This window comes from Bufo bufo, chromosome 9 (genome assembly GCF_905171765.1).
Source record: "Bufo bufo chromosome 9, aBufBuf1.1, whole genome shotgun sequence".
In the NCBI taxonomy this organism is placed as follows: Eukaryota; Metazoa; Chordata; class Amphibia; order Anura; family Bufonidae; genus Bufo; species Bufo bufo.
In genome coordinates, this window is record NC_053397.1 from 153,047,348 (window position 1) to 153,063,421 (window position 16,074).

General features: G+C 44.5%; 1 protein-coding gene across 1 annotated transcript in view; it reads left to right on the forward strand.

Moving 5' to 3' along the window:
* WBP2NL (WBP2 N-terminal like) overlaps positions 1 to 7,058 on the forward strand; it is a 32,175-nt gene extending 25,117 nt beyond the window's left edge. The window contains exons 6-8 of the mRNA XM_040407273.1: positions 1,798 to 1,932; positions 2,591 to 2,667; positions 6,632 to 7,058. Of these exons, the coding sequence (XP_040263207.1) occupies positions 1,798 to 1,932; positions 2,591 to 2,667; positions 6,632 to 6,679 (260 nt within the window). The 3' untranslated portion in view covers positions 6,680 to 7,058. The remainder of the gene's footprint in view (positions 1 to 1,797; positions 1,933 to 2,590; positions 2,668 to 6,631) is intronic.
* Positions 7,059 to 16,074: the final 9,016 nt, after the last annotated feature.

Below are 16,074 nucleotides of genomic sequence, written 5' to 3' on the forward strand. Positions count from 1 at the left end.
GGTTCCCTTTAACTGCCGCAGATCGCAGCTACCACTCATAGAGGTCGGGAGCCGGCTATGTGATTCTGCAGCCAGCTCCCGCCTCCTGTATATGAATGAATGAGAGGGTTATCTTCATTGGTGGTGCAGTGCGCCCCCCACCCAAGCCCCCCCCAGTATTAATCATTGGTGGCAGTGGCCACAGGATCCCCTCTTCCTCAGTGGCAGTTCCCATCGGAGCCCCAGCAGTGTAAGCCTGGGGTTCCGATCGTTTACCATGGCAGCCAGGACGCTATTGAAGCCCTGGCTGCCATAGTCGGCTCCCTGCTGCCCTGTGCACAGAGCAGCAGGGAGAGTGTAAAGTCCTATTCACCAATAACAATAAACATATTCATTTTCAGCAGATTTTTGTAGGATTTTATAATTTTCTTTCAAAAATGAAAATTCACCGAATATCTGTATAAATTATCGTCCTGAAAGTTCCCAGATTATCGGAATCTGTTCTAAAAAATCAATATCGGTCGATCCCTAATCTCTATAAATATATATATGTAACAAAACAAAAAAACTGCAGGATTGAAAAACGTGGTACACTACACTTTCCCATCCTGCAGAGTCCTAAAAAAAAAAAAGTACTTTATTTTTATGGCACTCCATGGTGCTGGATGTCACAGTATGGCATCTGTTGTGTATGTTGATCGTATGACAAAAACCCAGCCTTACGTACCCAATCAGCACTTCCGTTATTTTTGTTGTTGGAGCAGATTAGATGAAAAGAACAACAGAAATAAATAGCGCTGGTGTGAATGGGGCCTAAGAGGTGGGTATTTATGCAGGGAACCATTACTTTACCACTTGGCTATAATAGCCCGTCTGTATTCACTACATACTGCACCACATACATGCATGTGATGTGTGTTGGGGAAGCGTGTGATGTGTGTGGGGCAGCGTGTGATGTGTGTGGGGCAGCGTGTGATGTGTGTGTGGGGCAGCGTGTGATGTGTGTGTGTGTGGGGCAGCGTGTGATGTGTGTGTGTGGGGCAGCGTGTGATGTGTGTGTGTGTGGGGCAGCGTGTGATGTGTGTGGGGCAGCGTGTGATGTGTGTGTGTGTGGGGCAGCGTGTGATGTGTGTGTGTGGGGCAGCGTGTGATGTGTGTGTGTGGGGCAGCGTGTGATGTGTGTGTGGGGCAGCGTGTGATGTGTGTGTGGGGCAGCGTGTGATGTGTGTGTGGGGCAGCGTGTGATGTGTGTAGCGCAGGGTGTGATGTGTACGTGTATTGATGTATGTAGTGTAGCTCTTCTGCCTGTATGAACTAGGAGATGATCATGTGACGGTGTTTGCATGCGAGGTTAGGAGGGGGAGGGGAAGGGCAGATTATTCACACCCACCAATATCCATGAGGCAGAGTTCAGGCACTATTGTTACTCGCCCCCACAGCTGTGCTGCAGCTTGTAAACAAAGCATGAATAACAGAACTATGCAAAGGTGTAAGTATGGGTTTGTTTTTTGGTTTTTTTCAAGAAATCAAGCTTACCTAATGTGTATGTATGTCCTGATGAGTTTTATAAGGTTTTTTCTTTGTTTTTTGTTTTTTTTCATTACTCAGATAACCCCTATAACTGGCAGGAAAAAAATATTCTGTGACACATTTTAAAGCCCAAACAGGCCTGGGTGTTAATGATTTTCATATCACTTCTATAAAGCCACACGGTTTGTCTTCATTAGTTGAAATGGCTTAGTGTAATGTACTTTTTACTTCACCTACTATAGCATCACTTTAAAAATGACAGAATTTCTTTTTGTTCCTTTATTATAGGTCCTGGTATGTATCCACCACCACCTGAGATGAATCCTATGTATATGGCACCTCCACCACCTTATCCAGGACCACCTTATTCTGGAGCCCCAGCCCCTACTGTTCCCTCCACATGGACAGAATCTGGCATGCCAGGTAAGAATGGCTTGTGAAGAATATGTTTTAAAACTAAATAGAGGTACTGATGGCACAGATGGTCGGGCATAAGGCTATAAGGATGTTTTGCTCCGGATGCCAACTCTTGTACTTTAGATCAGATCCTTTTAAGAGGCTTCTAGATATTACAATTATTATCATTCAAATGGACTCTTGCTGGTCTTTATTTTAGATGGATCCATTGTTATAACCATGTTATACTAGCTGCAGGACCCTCAGCTTATTGTCCTGGACTAGAAATGTATAAATGATTGATTTATTATTGGTTTATTTGGTCTTTATTTTTAGCCATTTTATTTTTTCCTGATTTATAGATATATTTATTAATAGATTTAATATACTATATTCAATATATGCCTAGAGGATCTCATTTTTGTTTTACCTACTCGGAGTTTTGTCTGTGGGCACCAGGCAGGTGAGAGTACTCTGCAGATTTTGATTGCATTATATCCATATTTTATCAAGTGAGCAAACAAATTACAAACTGTTCTTCTCTGCAGTTTACTGTGTTTCTTTGAAGTTTTTATGCTTCTGGTTGTAGTTCTTTACAATGCAGACTTATCTCATGTTAAAAAATTGGGAAACAATTCTACATGGAACAGTAAGAATTTGGTGAATTGTACTGTTATATTCTTAGGAGGGGACAAAGCTGCAGAAGCTGCATCCAGTGCATACTACAACCCTGCAAATCCTCACAATGTCTACATGCCCATGGTAAGTACTTCAATTGCATTTATACTTACTGTATTGTAAGTATCTGTTTAGCTCCTTGTTGACTATACATCTTGAGTATAAGGATCCGCTTTCACACACCTTTTTTATATATTCTTGTGATGTATCAAAGTATTGGTTATTGGCTATTTGTAGTCGAGGCATAACTGTAATTTTTGCTTTGAAAATAAACTAAAATATTAAAAATATTTATCCCTTAAAGTGAATGGCATAACTGGAAAAAAAAAAAAAAAAAAAAAAAAATATATATATATATATATATATATATATATATATATATATATATAATTTGCCATTTTTTCATCATTTTATTTCCCAAAAAAACTTACCGTAATAAGTGATGTAAAAGTCATACACTCCCCAAAATGTTATTAGCAAAAACTACAGATCGTTAGAAAGTACAACTTGGCCCGCAAAAGACAAGCCCTAATATGGCTATGTGAACGGAAAAATAAAAGTCATGGCTCTGGGAAGGCAAGGAGCAAAAAACGAAAAGGCATAAACTTAAAAATCGCTGCGTCAAGAAGGAGTTTAACTGCCTGTGGTGATTCGCTCTGGTAGTTAGGACTAGCGGATGCAGTATAGAGGCAAAGTACACAGTTGAATCAAACAGCGGTGTTTATTCACACATTGGTGTGTAACAAAATGCAGATAAGGTGTATCACAAAACGCAGGTGGCTTGGTGTTTGTTCACACACAAGGAAAGTCCATAAACAATAAAAGTCACCTTTTCTCCTGGGTGTTAATTCACACCCTGTTAGCAGTTCAGCCTCATCTAGTCCATAGGCGGCCTGTTCACCTTTAGAGGGGCCTGGGTCCTCCAGCCCGGCTCAAACCCCAAATCCCAGCACAGCCCTCAGTTCACTGCACACAGACTCCTGAGCTCCATTGTCAGAGGGAGGTAAATCTAACACACCTGGCAGTGCTGGCTGGTTTTTATGCCTGGCAAAACCCGGCCTGGAACATGGGGAGTGGTCACCCACCCAGCACTTTGACTACTCCCAGTAAGAGCCGTCCCAGATCAGCTATGACAGCCATGCTAAATCTCAAGGTGTCAGTTAGCAATATCTGCTGCTGACACATAAAATACCGTCTCTTATTTCACCGAGGCCAGGAACCTCAGTGACGCATACCTTCCATCCACGATGATTCCAGGTACCTTTTTACATGCCCATAGATATTCAATGAAACCAAGCGATGAGAACAAAAGATCTTTCGTCTGACTATCGGACAAAGACATTAAACACAGCCAACTTCTTTTCCAATGATAATGATTGGCCATCGGCCAGCTAAAATGGTCGTTCATTGTTAAATTTGAACGAACAAATGTTCGTTTTGGTTTGAATTTTTTTTTTTTATCAGCTTTAAGGTGGCTAGAATGGGCGATTTCAGCCATTCCATTATCTTATGAAACACTAGCGGGAACTATCGCAATGGCCAATGGCATACTGTTGTCTAGTAAAAATTTAATTCTCTATGCTGTAAAAGTTTGGCCATTCATCTGCCGAAACTTCACTGTTCTATTCAGCCAATCACTTGCCATTGTGCTCAAGCACTAGGGAGTCCTTTTTTAGAAAAAAAAAAAAATGATTCCCTGGTCATCCAGATTAATTGGTGGGATCATTCATGCGAAGGATCCCATGGACGACTGATCGGCTACTATGCGACCGGTTATTATCTGAAATGTTCAGATGTTGTCCTCTCTTTTAGGAGAGACAGCAAGTGTCCTGATAACTCAAGCTGAGTGACTCTTTCTTCGTGTCACTATGGGTACTGAACAGATTCAGTCAGCTCCTGTGAGCAGGCCAAACAGGACTAACACTTTCTTACTGGCAGGGTAAGCAGGGCTCGTACATGGCGTTATTCTTGTCATTATTTCTCTTCCATGTCATTGAGGTCAAGACCATGAGTATAGCTGTTGCCACTTGGAGGTGGACACTAAGTAAAACATGTTGGCTTCTCCCATCAGCTATACCTTTTCTGCAGGGGCTAAACCCAAACTGTTTAGTCCCTGTAGTAGGCAGACATAATTGTTTTCAGGTTTGCTACCATTATCTGTAACCTGTAAAATATTGTCTTTTATTACTAAATGTTGAAAATATAGTGCTTCTCGTCATAAATGGAACAATATGGTTCCCGACTGATGGCAGTGTTCATGCCCAACATGGTATTGGGGGTCCCTTCAAACTACTGGAGCTTGCTCCCTAGGGTCAGTAATCCCTAGCCTATAAGGAACTGTGCAGGGAGATCCCTAGGATGTTTGGCCACTATCGGAGCACTTGTCCACTTTAATCTGTCTCCCCCTCCTCCTCTAATAGTGTTCAAACATCCTAGGGATCTTACTGCACAGCTTCTTATAAACCTAGGTAGCAAGCCATATGAGTTTGAAGGGACACACAATACTGGACTAGGCAAGAACACTGCCATCGGTCCTGAGCTATTTTGTTTTCTCTGTCAAGAGAAGTACTATGTTTCAAGAGACTAGTAATATAGGTTAGATTTCTAAGTATATACATATTCCAAACTTGTGAGGTTACAGTGTTATAATGGTTTGTTGAAGCCAGGTGGCATCCATTAGACTCGCCTATGATTTCTCTACTATTCATATTTCAATGATTATTATTATTATTTTTTATATGGGAATACAGGTGGTAGCAGCTTCCTGTTACGCCAATCATTAGGAGGGAGAACAAGCAGGTCATCAAGCCTGCTGATTGTTCCCTTACTCTGGAGGCAGGGAGCGGCAGATCACCAAATATGCTGTCAACCACTGTTGATCACTTACTTTTTCCTGCCCGGGTAGACAGCATAGCAGGGCATGCTTCTAATGGGTTAGTCCCGAACAACAGCTCCACTGGCTTTCTTTCTGGCAAAGCTCAAAGTTGGTAGGAAAGGTTTAGACCTACTTCACCTACTCCAGTCTCTGCTGCAGATTGCTCACACCACTTCCTGGCTCCGCAACTCTTGTTCCTGCCATTCCACAAAAGCACCTGCTCCTATCTGCCTTTGCATCCTCAGTATCTTGTTTTAGGGTCCATCTCTGAGGCAGATAGGGTACTGTTTGGCCTAAGGTTTCCTTCTAAGCTGTTTTGTGAGTATTGGATTTGGGTTTCAGCTGAATGGGAAAGGGCACATTCCTTATCCAAGATGGTACAGACCAATAGGACCATCCTAGAGATATTTGGACACATTCCTTTTAGATCTCATGATGGTCCCTTGAATATCAAGGACTTATCTACTGCCTCCCATCATGATCAGCTGCATAAACGGCACAGAATTTCCCATTCTCACCCTTGCTCCTCTTCTGCGTCATCCATCTAACCCCCCCTTCCCCCTTTCCTCCCAGGAGTTTTTCTCAGATTTATCTTCCAGGGACAGAAACTGACAAGGTGCTATATCCAATAGAGCCTGATCTAGACGAGGAGCAGACATCCAAACTCTCCTCAGATTGAGACCTTTATAGGTTAAGGAGATTAAAGCCTCTTCTGATCAAGAAAGGTTTTCATTTTGGTGCCTCCATGGCTCACCAGAATTCTTCCTGGATCATAAAGATTTTGATGTATATCCCTGTATGAAGGGTATAGCTCATGGGAGGAGCGAACACATTTTTACTTGGTGTCTGCCTCCTAGTGGCAGCAGCTATACCTGTGGACAGAAGAGCTAAGGATTTAGTCAGGACATGAACTTTTCTGTGTTCTAGGCCTTTTGCTGCTTTTGGCTTACATACTGGTGCAAAATACTAACCAAAATACTGCGGTTTGAAAATGTCTTTACTCCAGGATCCTACTTCAGATTATCTAAACCTGTATGCCGTAAAATGTTTACCTTATTCTGATTTCATCTGGCAGGTTCACTTTAAGAGTGTGATCATAAACATGATTTGTTATATTTCTTACTGATCTTATGAAAATTTACACAGTATTTCTTTCCTTTTTAAAATTTTTAGGAGCGGCCTCCTCCATATGCGCCTACAGATGACAAGAAAACAAATTAGAATGGCATGTTCCTTCTGGACTGCTTCTATGTCTTTATATTTAGGCCCACTTTGTACTTTCAAGTCTGTTCCCTAATTCTCAGTTCCCTGTGGCCAGCCTTGTAAGAAAACTGTGGCAGGTATCAATGAATGATTCCAATATTGGTATCCATTCTAAAGAGAGTATTAACCTATTTCTAACTGTAAGATTTGTGACATGGATACTAATAAGGTATGTTTACTTCAGTGATCTCAGTCAGGTGCCCCAAAAAGCTGTCAAATGCAACATCAAGGTTTGCCTTCATCTTGCATTTAGGTTGTATAGCATGAGGACTTCACATCTTTTTTTTTTATTTTCTCAGTTTATTTTTTTTGTTAGAGATGAAACACATAAGTTGTCCAGGATTCGAAAAGCATGGCTGCATTCTTCCAGAACCAGCATCCTTTGTGTCCTTTGGTGTCTGGTAGTGCAACTTGGCTCCATTGGAGTGGGTGAGGTTAAGCTGCAATACCTCACATAATCTGTGGATAGGGATGGCCCTAGTTTTGGAACAGAGCAGTGATGTCTTTCGAATCCTAGACAACCCCTTTAAAGGGAGTCTGTCACCACATTTGGGCATATTAGACTGATCAAATAGCGTTATATGTGCCACCCAGAACTTAAAAACGGTACCTTTGTTGTATGTAACAGAGTTTTCTTTTAGCCGAAAATGAACTTTTAACATTTATGTAAATGAGCCCTCTCAAGTGCCCAGGGCGGCATCTCAATCCTCGGAGCCCCAGGCAGCACCTCCTCAACGGCTCATAACCCCGCCCTCCGTGTGCCTCTGCCCGCCCGTTTACTCCCCTCCTCTGTCCTTTACCACTGCAGCTGCGCGGTCAAATTCGTAGCGGGCGCATGCGCAATGTGATGCCCATTCCTGGCATGGCATCGCAATACCTACTGCGCATGCGCCCGCTTCGAATTTGACTGCGCAGCTGCAGTGGAAAAGGACAGAGGAGGGGAGTAAACGGGCGGGCAGAGGCACACGGAGGGCGGGGTTATGAGCCGTTGAGGAGGTGCTGCCTGGGGCTCCGAGGATTGAGACGCCGCCCTGGGCACTTGAGAGGGCTCATTAACATAATGTTAAAAGTTCATTTTCGGCTAAAAGAAAACTCCGTTACATACAACAAAGGTACAGTTTTTAAGTTCTGGGTGGCACATATAACGCTATTTGATCAGTCTAATATGCCCAAATGTGGTGACAGACTCCCTTTAAAGCAAGAGAAGGCTGTTTGGGTGATAAACTGCACATAAAATTATAAGTTAAGATACAGAACACCGAATCATCATATTCTTGTTAACACAGAACATGTAATAAAGATAGATTTGTACATATATAGAAAAATGTATAGGTTAAGCAATATTTTATTCATTTTCCTCTTTAATAAAAAAATATATATATATTTGTCTGCTTGTTAATATGAGACATGGGATGTTGCATCTTCTTACTGGGGCGTGTGATTCATCTAAACGTGTTATGTTTGGCACATTATAGACTTTTACTGTATATATCTAGGCTTACATTCACATAGGATGTGTGTGTATTCTGTGGGGCAGTGTTCTATGTGTGAAATATTGCCTCAGTCTTAAGATGGATTTTAAGCATTAGGCTGCGTTTACAGTTGCGTTGCGAATCCTGCAAGCTATTCCGTTAGCCCGTTCCAGCATAGATCCCGGCTGTTGGCCAGACAAAAACCGCTGCACGCAGCAATATTTGTCCAGCCAATATCTGACATTTATGCTGGAAAAGCGTCCGGAACACTGCAGAATTCCATTATAGTCCATGGTGATCCGGTGGTACACGGTCGTATCCAGCAATTCCAGACATGGTGAGCTCCAGTCCAGTAGCCTGAATCCTCAGCCAGATCAGGCTACCAGAATTCAAATGTAACTGTGAATGGGACCTTATGCATTTAATGAAGTGGCGACTTACATGGTGTGACAGTGTTAGTGCAATGTATGTTTTGGATCCCCCGCTCGTCAACCACAACCTAGTCTTCTGTCATTTTTATATTTTCTTTTTTTTTTTCTTCACATAGCCTTTATTTAAAAAAAATAAAAAATGAATGGCGTGTTTGCATATTATTTTCTGACCTTTGTGGTTGGAACATTTTTGCGAGTTTTTAACGTACAGTTCAATGGACCTAAAACATAATCACAAGCTTTCTAATATACTTACTTCTCCGACTCTGCCATAGTCAGTGTTCGGACACTCTTTGCAATCCTGTATGACAACATCCCTGCTTGATGACCATAGGGAGGTCACATGACATCACTGTAGAGGGCTTTTTTGCAAGCTGCAGCAACATTTCATCTACGGCACCGGTAGCTAGGAAGCCGGTGATGAAATGGAACCAAATTGGAAAACAAGAATATTTGGGAAGTGTCATTTTTTATTTTAGGATGATTGGAAAGTAGTTTCAATGCTTGGCATGACTCTTGAACCACAGTTGTTTGCTGGCTGTGTTGGCAAGCAGCCTATGGCTCAAGGCTGTGAACGTCTAATAGTTGATCAAAACATCAGAATTTTATATGGCCTCAGTGTTAATACTGCTTCAGCCGTAGTTCATTCATGATGTGCATTTGCTTAGAATCTTTAAGGCCCCATTCAATAGATATTGGGCACCGGCCGTGTGAACTCCGTGGTGCACATACGGACCCATTGACTTAAATGGGTCCAAGTTCCGCAAGATACGATCGAATATAGGATATGTCCTATCTTTTGCAGAACAGAGGCACGGATTGGAAGCACTACGAAGCTCTTCCGTGGGCTTTCGGGTCAGTGCTTCTTTACCACAAAAGATAGGACATGTCCTATCTTTTGCCGTATCTTGCGGATCACAGACCCATTCAAGTTAATGGGTCCGCACCACAGAGTGCACACGGCTGTTGCCCGCGCATTGTGTTATTTGCAGACCTTACGTTGTCTGAATGAGCCCTCAAAGGGAATCTGTCACTAATTTTATGCTGTCTTCATAGCTTGAATGCATGTGGATGAGTTCTTATATTAATGAGCTCCCAACTCTTCACCCACTGCTGATTGCATTTGGAAAAACTGTCATTTGGAAAAACTGTCAATCAGTGGCAGGCGGGTAGGAATAGCCGGGAGCGCCTAATGCATGAGGACTCGTATCACTTCGTTTCACATAATTAGCTGTCAGACACTAGTGTCTGCTCTGCCAAACCATCCTAATATAATTGCTTTTGGGGCAGCCGTTTTGCTAAAAAAAAGAACTTTTATTAATATGCTAATGAGCCTCTAGGTGCTATGGGGGCGTCATTAGCACCTAGAGGCTCCGTCTACCTTCACAAACTGCCGCCGCCCAGCGCGTCCCCCCAGCCCGCCCATCTCCTCCTGAATGCAATCCTCCCTGTGAGCGCCTGTATTCGGCGCATGCGCAGTGAATGTCTGACCGCTTCCCTGCTCGGACATCTCCACTGCGCCTGCGCGATGACGTCATAGTGCTCCGAGGAACAGGCGCAGTGGAGATGTCTGAGCAGGGAAGCGGTCAGACATTCACTGCGCATGCGCCGAATACAGGCGCTCACAGGAGGAGATGGGTGGGCTGGAGGGAGTTTGTGAAGGTAGACGGAGCTTCTAGGTGCTAATGACGCCCCCATAGCACCTAGAGGCTCATTAGCATATTAATAAAAGTTCTTTTTTTTTAGCAAAACGGCTGCCCCAAAAGCAATTATATTAGGATGGTTTGGCAGAGCAGACGCTAGCGGATCGCTAGTGTCTGACAGCTAATTATGTGAAACGAAGTGATAGAAACCCTTTAAACAACACAATGTAACTCCAAGTCAATCACACTTTTGTGAAATCAAACTGTCCACTTAGGAAGCAACACTGAGTGACAATCAATTTCACATGCTGTTGTGCAAATGGGATAGAGAACAGGTGGAAATTATAGGCAATTAGCAAGACACCCCCAATAAAGGAGTGGTTCTGCAGGTGGTGAACACAGACCACTTCTCAGTTCCTATGCTTCCTGGCTGATGTTTTGGTCACTTTTGAATGCTGGCGGGGCTTTCACGCTAGTGGTAGCATGAGACGGAGTCTACAACCCACCCAAGTTGCTCAGGTAGTTCAGCTTATCCAGGATGGCACATCAATGCGAGCTGTGGCAAGAAGGTTTGCTGCGTCTGTCAGCGTAGTGTCCAAAGCATGGAGGCGCTACCAGGAGACAGGCCAGTACATCAAGAGACATGGCGGAGGCCGTAGGAGGGCAACAACCCAGCAGCAGGACCGCTACCTCCGCCTTTGTGCAAGGAGGAACAGGAGGAGCACTGCCAGAGCCCTGCAAAATGACCTCCAGCAGGCCACAAATGTGCATGTGTCTGCTCAAACGGTCAGAAACAGACTCTATGAGGGCCCGACGTCCACAGGTGGGGGTTGTGCTTACAGCCCAACACTGTGCAGGACGTTTGGCATTTGCCAGAGAACATCAAGATTGGCAAATTCGCCACTGGCGCCCTGTGCTCTTCACAGAGGAAAGCAGGTTCACACTGAGCACATGTGACAGACGTGACAGAGTCTTGAGCCGCCGTGGAGAACGTTCTGCCTGCAACATCCAGCATGACCGGTTTGGAATTGGGTCAGTAATGGTGTGGGGTGGCATTTCTTTGGAGGGCCGCACAGCCCTCCACGTGCTCGCCAGAGGTAGCCTGACTGCCATTAGGTACCGAGATGAGATCCTCAGATCCCTTGTGAGACCATATGCTGGTGCGGTTGGCCCTGGATTCCTCCTAATGCAAGACAATGCTAGACCTCATGTGGCTGGAGTGTGGCAGCAGTTCCTGCAAGACGAAGGCATTGATGCTATGGAGTGGCCCGCCCGTTCCCCAGACCTGAATCCAATTGAGCACATCAGGGACATCATGTCTCGCTCTATCCACCAACAGACTGTCCAGGAGTTGGCAGATGCTTTAGTCCAGGTCTGGGAGGAGATCCCTCAGGAGACCGTCCGCCATTTCATCAGGAGCATGCACAGGCGTTGTAGGGAGGTCATACAGGCACGTGGAGGCCACACACACTACTGAGCCTCATTTTGACTTGTTTTAAGGACATTACATCAAAGTTGGATCAGCCTGTAGTGTGTTTTTCCACTTTAATTTTGAGTGTGACTCCAAATCCAGACCTCCATGGGTTGAAAAATTAGATTTCTATTTTTGTGTGATTTTGTTGTCAGCACATTCAACTATGTAAAGAACAAAGTATTTCAGAAGAATATTTAATTCAGATCTAGGATGTGTTGTTTTTGTGTTCCCTTAATTTTTTGGAGCAGTGTATTTACAAAAATGATCACTAGCACATCATTAACAGATTCAACAGTGATCATTGTGATGGGAATACCCATTTAACCCATTAAGGACTTATGACATACAGGTACGGCATGTTTCCCGAGTCCTTAAGGACCCATGACGTACCGGTACGTCATAATTTTAAAACTAGATTGCGGCGGGGGTTAATAGGAACAGGATGTCCGCTGAAATCATTCAGCGGGCATCCTGTCACAACGCCGCCGGTTGCAGCAACGGCGATCGCAGCAAACCGCAGGTCAATTCAGACCTGCGGTTTGCTGCGTTTCCGGTCTATCGGGTCTCCGGTGACCCGATGAACCAGAAAAGGACGGTGATCGGTGGTGTGATTACACACCACCAATCACAGTCCGAGCATTTGGGGGCGGCGGTGCTGTCCTTGGTGCTGATTGGTGCGGGGAGAGAGGCGGGAGATTCAAACTCTCGGCGCTCCTATCTCCCCTCCTCTTCGTGCTGCTGCTCCTGCACTGTGAGGACCGTTCTGCACCAGCTCTTGTGACCCCCCCTCCTGCACCCATAACCCTCCTGCACCCATCACCCTCCAGGTAGGTTAGGGTGAGTGAGGGAGAGGCACGATTAGGCAGGGATAGAAGGGAGAGTTAGTTAGGGGGAAAAAAAAAAAACTTTGACTGATTCAGTGTTTCTGGTGGTTGGGGTCCACAGCACTTAGCTGTGAGACCCTAGACCCATCCAGGAGTGCTGCCACTTGCCACTCTGGGTGTTAGCGGGAAACTCGTGTGGGACTTTATGCACCCACTGCTAGATAAGGGTTGCCACTTGTACGTGGATAACTTTTATACTAGCATTCCCTTGTTCAGGTCCCTTGCCGCCAGATCCACGTCTGCTTGTGGGACCGTGCGGAAAAATCAGCGCGGCCTCCCTGCCCACCCTCTCCAGGTACCTATCCCCAGGGGTGAGACCCGTGCCCTTACCAGTGGAAACCTGTTGCTGGTCAGGTATAAGGACAAGAGGGATGTCCTTATACTGTCCACAATCCACGGTAACAGCACCCATTTTAAAATGTAGATATTAGGTATCGCCGCGTCCGTAAGAATCTGCCCTATAAAAATAACATTTGACCAAACCCCTCGGATGAACAGCATTAAAAAATATTAAATAAAAACTGTGCCAAAACACCAATTTTTTGGCAAAATTTTCATTTGAATCCTTTTTTACCGGTAATAAAGCAAGGGTTAACAGCCAAACAAAACTAGTTGCAGAAACACCCCATATGTGGTCGTAAATGGCTATATAGCTACACGGCAGGGCATAGAACGAAGAGAACGCCATATGGTTTCTGGAAGGCAGATTTTGATGGACTGGTTTATTTACACCATGTCCCATTAGAAGCCCCCCTGATGTAGCCTAGACTAGAAACTCAAAAGAAGTGACCCCATCTAAGAAACTACACCCCTGCTGGACCGTCATGAAAGACAACTTCGGGCGGAGAAGAATCAGGGTGACTGAGAGGTTCTTGATACATGCTGACATTGTATTTTCCTGAATGTTAACTGCCGGTTGTGTAGGTTTACACAGTTGGTTGTTGGCGTCTGTACTCAGCCCCTTCCAGCGTTAAGTGAATGGTTGGAGCTCAGATGCCCCCCAAAAAATAAAGAATGCGTGGAGTTTCTTACATTGCTAATATTACCCATAGCAATAATAACTGAGGTTTGATGCAGGATGTTGTCCATACTGTTCATATCACTACTTTTCACTGTTTAACAGTTTATTTTTCAAGTTGTTAATTTTTCGCCCTGCCAAGCAGTGTGAGGGTTAAAGGAATTTGCTCTACCAGTAGGTAGTGTAACTGCCCACAGGCCTTAGTAGTAAGGTGTATTGGTGGGATCTGTTGGAAAGAGTAAATCCCGGTGTTATTTAGATAAGGAGAGGGATGTTTTCTAGGTTGGGGATATGGGGGGGAGTAATGTTCCTGGGTCCGGATACTTATCTCAAAGGGGAATGGAATGTATAGAATATATGTTGCTGTATCCGTTTCAGCTATGGTGTCAGCTAGGTAATTATGGCTAGCCCTGTGAATTTTTTGAGCTAGAACGTTCGAGGGGTTAAGGATGCCGTTAAAAGAAAGGCGATAATGGAAAGTGTTAAAGCATACCACCCTACGGTTTGCTGCCTACATGAGACACTCCTTCTTGCGGAGCAATCCCACTTGCTTACCCCTAGGTGGGCGAGTCATTGTTATCATGCTACTTATTCCTCCTATGCAAGGGGAGTAAGTATACTGATCCATAGACAGCTAGCTTTTAGTTGCATAGATAAGAGGATTGATAGAGGGACGCTATGTCTTCCTTTATGGTAAACTTTTTAATGTCCCATGCGTAATATGTGGGGTATACATACCACCGCCATACTCCCCGCTTGTACTTAAAAAGCTGTTGGCTTTCCTGTCTGATTATCCTGATACTCCAGCACTGATAGTGGGGGACTTTAACAACGTAATATGCCCTACGTGGGATAGATTGTCCACTGCTGTGTCGCAATCGGGGGGGCTGCTTACCCCCTTTGGGAGACTTCTGGAAGAGGCATCCCTGATGGATTTTTGGAGGCTGCACAATTCGCAGGTACGTCAGTACTCTTGCTGCTCTAGCACGTACCAAACATTGTCCAGAATAGATCTGACTCTTGGGAATGAGGCAATGGGTTGCCGTATCTGCGATGTCCGATATTTAACTAGGCAATTATCGGATCACTCTCCCGTATTAGTGTCTGCTAATTTTCTATCCCCCCAGAACCGGAGAGAGACCATTATGGAAATTCAACCCATTTTGGCTGTCGGTTATTCCCACAGTCTCAAATATTAGTGACATGTTAAAAGAGTTCTTTGCCCTTAATCTCCCGGGAGCTTCGTCGCTGTTAGTATGGGATACCATGAAAGCCTTTTTGAGGGGAATACTTATCGTGGAGGTTAATAAAAAGCGTAACGAATCCAGAGTGACGGTAAAAACACTAGAACAACATATGATTGAGGCAGAAACACAATATGTCTTGCAGCCCACGGGAGGGTACAGAGCCCAATGGCAGGAAGCACAACGTAAACTGAATGATAAACTTCTTCTCAAAGCAAAAAATAAACGGTTTTTCCAGAAACAATCGTATTTTGAGGAGGGGAAGAAGACGGGTAGATTATTAGCTTTGCTCTCCAGAGCGCAGCAGCCCACTGCGTATATCGCAGCCCTCCGAGACGGCGGGGGGGTTGTGTGTACAGCTCCAGACAAATTGTTAGATATTATGCATACGTTCTATTCATCCTTATATGAATCCAAAAGTACTGCAGAAGATCCTGAGATTGCACACTTCTTGGAGGGGCTCCAGCTCCCTACGGGCTCTGATCAAGTGTCAATTCTGGATGGTCCCATAACAATCAAGGAATTAGAAACGGCCCTGAGTGATATGTCTAATACTAAGGCCCCTGGGAGTGATGGCCTGCCTGACGAAGTTTATAAAACATTCGCCCCTATCTTACTTCCTCAGTTGCTGGAAGTGTTTAAGGAGGCACAGCGTCAGAATAAGTTACCGCTTAGTATGACTGAGGCAATCATAGTTGTCATTCCCAAGCAGGGCAAAGATCCCCTAATGGCAGAATCGTATAGACCTATATCTCTTCTCCAGACAGACGTGAAGTTATTAGCAAAGGTCTTGGCGAATAGGCTTAATACAGTAATAACGTTGCTTATACATTCAGACCAGGCAGGTTTCATGCCAAATATGTCGACTGCAGTTAACATCAGACGTTTATTCTTAAATATACAGGCAGGGAGGTATCGCGGGTTGAATGTGGCGGTCGCGTCTCTTGACGCGGCCAAAGCATTCGACAGCGTGGAATGGAAATACCTATGGGCGGTACTTAGGAAAATGGGCTTCGAAGCAACCTTTGTTCAGTGGGTCCAACTATTATATAGCACTCCTACAACAAAAATTAGGGTGAATGGGGCTCTCTCCCGATCTTTCCATCTGCACAGAGGGGCGAGGCAGGGGTGCCCTTTGTCCCCTTTACTCTTTGCAATAGCAATTGAGCCTCTGGCAATGGCACTCA